The sequence below is a fragment of the Peromyscus leucopus genome, chromosome 6, assembly GCF_004664715.2.
Source record: "Peromyscus leucopus breed LL Stock chromosome 6, UCI_PerLeu_2.1, whole genome shotgun sequence".
NCBI lineage: Eukaryota > Metazoa > Chordata > Mammalia > Rodentia > Cricetidae > Peromyscus > Peromyscus leucopus.
Window position 1 is genome coordinate 56,296,026 of NC_051068.1, and position 6,000 is coordinate 56,302,025.

The 6,000-nt window shown below is 52.9% G+C and overlaps 1 protein-coding gene across 3 annotated transcripts in view; it reads right to left on the minus strand.

The window, feature by feature from the left end:
• Positions 1-2,756, minus strand: part of Rapgef2 (Rap guanine nucleotide exchange factor 2) — a 243,942-nt gene extending 241,186 nt beyond the window's left edge. For 2 of the 3 annotated variants that reach the window (XM_028880097.2, XM_037206675.1), the window contains exon 1: positions 2,272-2,756. In XM_028880097.2, the coding sequence (XP_028735930.1) occupies positions 2,272-2,340 (69 nt within the window). In that variant the 5' untranslated portion in view covers positions 2,341-2,756. The remainder of the gene's footprint in view (positions 1-2,271) is intronic. The other variant, XM_028880096.2, reaches the window with a different exon arrangement.
• Between the last annotated feature and the right edge of the window lie 3,244 nt (positions 2,757-6,000).

Here is a 6,000-nt window from a genome sequence, read left to right on the forward strand (position 1 = left end):
TCCACAGCAAACCTTCCCTAATTCTTGGTCTTCCCATCGTATCAAGCTAGGCAACAATGCTGTTTTAATTACATTACAAAAGCCAGCATCTGTGAGAATACACTGCCTATGGAAAACCTTCCACAGGTGCACCCACAGAGCATGCTTTTCTACTCAAGGAAATCTCCAACTTCTAGACGAATCATTTCTGACAACTTAGGAAAGGATGGGAATGCATACTTCTCTTTAAATGCAGCTTCTCTTCAAAACGATAAACAAGGGCAGGGGTTTGCACAAGTTAAAATGAACACCACGGTTAACAGGCTGACCCTTGAGAATGCTCGCCGCTGTTCGGCAGGTTCCTCTGTTTGCTTCTCCTGAGGTCAGGTGGGGAAAAGACATGGGGAGCATCAGGCCGTCAATGGCGCTTTCAGCTGGTCGGGTTAGCAGTCACCGCCAACTTTCACACTGGGCCAAGAGTCCTCGGCCGGGTCGGTTTCTAGACACCACTGGCACCAGAACAGGAGAGCCTAACAACGGTCCATTTACTTGGCCAAACCACAGGCTGGCTGTCAAAGTGGTGCGTTTGTTTTTTCCAGACTTGTTTGGTGACACCCCTACTCCACGCCCCACCTCCCCAGCCCTACACACACACACACACACACACACACACACACACACACACACCCTGATAAGAGGTTCCATTGTTATTCAAATCAACCTAGCACCCCATTTCCCCCTCTCTGATTTCTACTACAGGCCTGTGACATCACTTTCTGACCAGCCTTGCTAGGCTCCACTGTCCTCTGCATGTGTCATTTTCCTTGGCACTTCAACTTCTGTTCTTGAAAGGAACCGAGGGTGCTCATGAAAGTTGCTTTAGCTGCACATTAAACTGGCCGTGCCTTTTCTAGCGCAGAAAATGGGTACAACTGGCCGTTTTAACAAATACTGATATGAAAGCACCACCACCAGCTGCACCACCACCACAGAAGGGACAAGATCAAAGGAGGGCATGCCCAGTTCCTGATTTAAAAAAAAAAAAAAACAAAAACAAAACCCTGCCCTCTAGAATAGGTACTTCTGGAGACACTTAAATGAACGTTCTTGTAAAATTATAGCCCATCTTCCACGGGTTTGGCAAATATGTAATCTATACACATTTCCCACATATGACAGCTCCATCAGGCAAAAAAGAAAACCATCAAAAACAGTACCAGGTGCCATTCTTGGGGCCTGTCCAAAGGCAGCCAATGGAAGAGTCTATTTTATTCTATTCCCTCGCCCATTAAATAATCATCATCAGAGACGGGCAGAATCTGGGTTTGGACAGATGGTATCCAACACCTCACAAGCAAAGCAACTTTTCTCAAGTATTAGATCCTCCCTGTATCTGCTGCTGGTCCCAAGGATCTGTAAACCTTATCTGCCTACAGGACTGGCAAGCAGGATCCCCTGTAGTCACCACCCCAACATTTAGAGATATACGTCATTACCCAGTAAGCAAAAGAAATCGAACCACATTTTTATAACACTCCTCCCTCGCAAATCCAACCTAAGAAAATCAAATCCAGGCCACCAGCAATCCCTTCATTTAAAAATAAAAGAAACCTGAGGATAAACAAACGTATAAAGGTTAACCACTTATCTAATTTTGACAAGGTTGTGCAAACCCAAAGAATCTGCCCTGAGAGGAAAAGGGAATTGAATACGCCTGTTCTGCAGTTATGTCTACAACTGGAATTGAAAGCGCTAGCCTAGGTGTCAACTTTTTCCCTTTGCAACATCCCTCTTTCAAGAAAGTAAAGTGGTAAATAAAGACAGGCGCCTCAGTGTTCTACTTTGTAAGGCCCACATCGATCAGTCGTTTGCACAACAGTTCCTTCTTACAGCTCATGAGACACCCCTGAACTCTAAAGATGGGACAGATGCAAGGGCAAGTGACTGAGCCTGCGGTCAGGGTGACAACAGTACCTGGCCGAGGAGGTGAGACCTGACCCCCAAGATTCAGAGCCCCGGGGGGGAGTCGGGCCAGAGAGAGACAAGCCCTGTAGACAGCACCTAGTCCCGCAAACCCACGGGCAAGGTCAGCCACAGGGAGCGCAGCGTAAAGGGCAGCAAAGGAGAGAGCAACAATCGCAGAACGGTCTGAAAAGAATGCCCTTGGAAGTTGGGGCAGGGGAAGTCCTGGATGGGGGAAATGGACTGCTTCCCCAGCACCCGGAGTGCCAGGGCACTGAAAGGGCGCAGTCTGCAGACATCCACCTCCCGGCGGCTAGCGGCGCGTCTCACCTGGGGGGTCCTCTCGGCGGGGTTCTTCATCACCGCTTGGCGGAAGCTATTATCCACGTAGGACGCCATCTCCCCCTGCGGGGCGCACCGGGACCGCTCCACACACTCGCCGGCCTCCCGGCCCAGCGCCACTGCCCGAGGTAAACCAGCCCAGGCGCGGGGCCGGGGCGCAGACAGCACGACGATCCGTGCAGCCCGGAGCTGCTCTCCTCCTCGAGGCCCGCTGTCCGTGCACCGGGATTCGGCGACTGGCCGGCTGCGCTGGGGAACCGTCGCCGTTCGCGCTGGCCCCGGCGGGCCGAGTTATTTTTAGGGAGGTGCAAGCTACGGCGGGCGGGGCCTCTCCGGCGGGGCCCTAGCTCTCCGCGCTCCGGCCGCGCTCGCTCTGACGCGTCCCGGGTCTCGCGCGCCGGGCGGTCGGGAGGGAGGGCCGCGCGCTGAGCTTGCTGAGCCCGGCTCAGGTCTGGGCGCCACCGAGCCCGCTGGCCTCGGGCGCCGTGGCCGCGCCGCGCCTCCGTCTACTGTCGGCCGCGCCTCCCGACTGCTGCTGCATCCCCGCGGGCCGCGCAGCTCCGGCCGCCCGCCCCCATCGGCGCCCGAGCGCGGCTGCTCCCGCGCGGCCCCCGCGCTCTTGGCAACTTTGTGCGTCGTCCGTGCAGCGGGCGGGCACGGCGGCCCGGGCGCGGGTTCCCGGCGGGCGCGAGGCCGAGAGCGGAGCGCGCAGCCCGCCGAGCGTCTGCCCAGCCGCGACCGCCTCCTCTTCCCCGCCTCTTCCTTCTCCTGCGCCTCCGCGGCCGCCCGAGCCGCTCTTCAGGGAGGAAGCGGCCTCCGGGGCTTGTTGCTTTGTGCTGCAACCATGGTGAGGAGTGAGTGACGGGCCGGAGGCCAGTCGGAGGCCGCCGCATCATCGGGGGCGGAGCGCCCCGTGGCGCCGGCCCGCCCCCCTCGCTGGCCTGGCGGGGCCGCGCCCTCGCGCCCAGCCGCGCTCTGCCGGGACCAGGTGCGACGGGCGCCGGGGCGATCGAGGCTGCTGCGACCGCCGATCCCGTAGCTGAGCGGCCGCACCTCGCCGCTCTGGCCTGGAACCCGCAGCCCTGGTCCCGCCGCACCCTGCCACCCTCTGCGCGGCCCCTCGCCCGCCCCGCCCGGAGCTAGAAACTGACCCCACCCGGGAGAGGTCCCTGTGGCGACGCCGCTGCAGTGGCGGGTCTTCCGAAGCCTAGAACTGACTGGGGTTTTTGCTTCGGTGGCGATAAACCCTCCTTGGATTCTGTTTATTTGTTATGACTGCAAGGACAGTGTTGCCCTCCCGCCTTCCGCGCTCACTGACACCTAAGCCCTGAAATGACCCCTGCGTTAGGCAGATGGGAATGCGACTTTCCAACCCCAGACCTGGTACCACCTCGCTCAGACAAGCAGCAGGTTAGCCCGTCGTGGGCAAGATGCCACGACGGCAAGTTCTCTGACATAATCAGGAACCTCTATTACTAGAGTGAACTTTGCCTTCCACTGGGCAGAGCACCTTCTCAGGACCGCGAGTTTCCAATCCGGACTTGCCCTGTACAAAGCCCATATTAGTGTGTTAAGATGTCCCTGCTCTTGCAGTTTCATCCCTCCCCGACCAGGCCTGAGGTGTGCAGCGTCAGCCTCAAAGCAGATTGCTGTGTTTTGAAATCTGCATGGAGACTACAGACTGTTATTTTTACTTGGGAGCTACCGCATTGAACTTTTTCCTTTTTTTCTTTTTTTTTTTTTTTAATTCAAGCATGCCTTTTCAACACCCAGTTTTTTGTAACCAACTGAGACAGGCTGTCAGCTAATACTGGGGGACCCTTAAGTCACCTACACGGCCCTAAACAAGTTGCATAGCTTCTAAGAGAAAGGACCAGTCCAACCTTTGAAACTTAGAAAACAGAGTCTAAGTTGCAAAGTGTATCTAACAGATCCTTTTGTATTGCTTGCTACTTTTATCTGTAGAAGTAGAGCATCCACAAGCATTCTCCAGCCTAGACGGCCGCTTCAAAAGCAAGGAAACAGATTTCAAACCCAATGAGGTCTGAAAAAATATGCCCTACATCCCCACCTCGACTCTAGTCGCCATTTCAGAGCGTGCGGGTGCAAATCTGGTTCCATTTTTCTTTCACCAAACATTCCCCATTCGTAGTCTTCGCCACCCCAATTAATAACACACTACTATCACCATCCAGGTGGGGGGGCGGCCGCACCCTAGTATCTCCTTAATTTCTCTCTCCTCTATGCAACAAAGTTCAGTTAAACCTGCTAGCTCAAAGTGCTAATTGATGTATATTCTAATCTTGACCACCTCTCCTGCCCTGATCCTGGTCCAAGGCTAGGTATTATCCTCAGACTGCACTTTGCAATAGTCCCATCCCTTGTACCCATTTTTTTCTGGCAACAGCCCATTTTCAACACAGCAGCCAGAGGGATTCTACTCACACCACTTGAGTCACTGCTTAGCTTCCATGACATTCACCCCCAAAGCCCAAGTCTCTGGGGGCCTGAGTGACCCCTGGACCTAGTCCCCCGTCCTGACTTCCCTCTGATCTTATCAGATATCTGCTATGTTCCCTGCTCATTTCCTTGGGCACTAGATTCCATGCTGTTTCCAGAGAACTTAGCAAATCCTGGTGTCCTGGCCTTCCGTCCGCTGTTCTTCTACTGCTGCATTCTCTCTGCCCTTCCCCATTCCACCCACACCACCAAAAAAAAGAAAACGCGGAACAGTTGGAATGCTGTTTCTCACCTCCTTTATTCTCCTCTCAAATATCATTTTCCCCATCGGTGGATGGCCTCTCTTCCTGGCTTAATTTACCACCTCACAACCTACATATTAGATTTTATTTATTTTATTTTGATTCCCTCCACTGTAATGTCAGCGGCGAAAGTCACTATTTTTATTTGTTTTGTTAACTGCTATATCCTTACTATACCAACTAGTATTATTGGATGGATACATGAATTAGTAACTCAAGCACCTTATATTTATATGACATTTATATATATATACACATTATATATTACATATATACAACTGTGTGTATATTATCTCATCTGTATGGTGGGAAGTGGAGGCTGTAAGTGGAAACAAGGCCCCTGAGACTGTTTTCTGTTCTACAAAAAGAAAGCATTTACATATCCCGAAGATCTACAAGTATCAAGTACAACACATGCAAAGTGTCTTGCACAGTGTTGGAGCCATAGTATGAACTCAACCGACAGTTGTTATTTTTAAGATCACTCTCATCATCCCCACCCTTTGAGGTTCATGGACAGTTATTATCCTCCTGTTTACAGATGGGGAAACTGGGCAGTAAAATGGGCTGTGTGATTTGCCCTCGTTCCTAGCCTGCCTTTAGCTCTGGAGCAATCTGGAGCAAGCTAAGGACGGGATACTCCTCTACCCTACTGTAAATACTGAAAGCTCCCGCTGAACCAGGTAGTTGTGGTGTAGGGACTACTGACTGCTGCTGGCCAGCACATCTGCCTCTGCTACATCTCATCCCTCACAGAGACTCCCATGTTGGAGACCAGCCAAGTGTGTTGTTAAACAACACCACACCCCTCACAAAAGTCACCCATGGCCTCTCCCCAGGACTCTTTGTCGTTATGATGGGTAAGGCCAGAAAGTAGGGAAGCAGGAAGGTCTGGAGTTGTGGACTTCAGAGCTGGTGGAATTTCTTGTCTTTTGGGGAAGGATGGGATTTACAG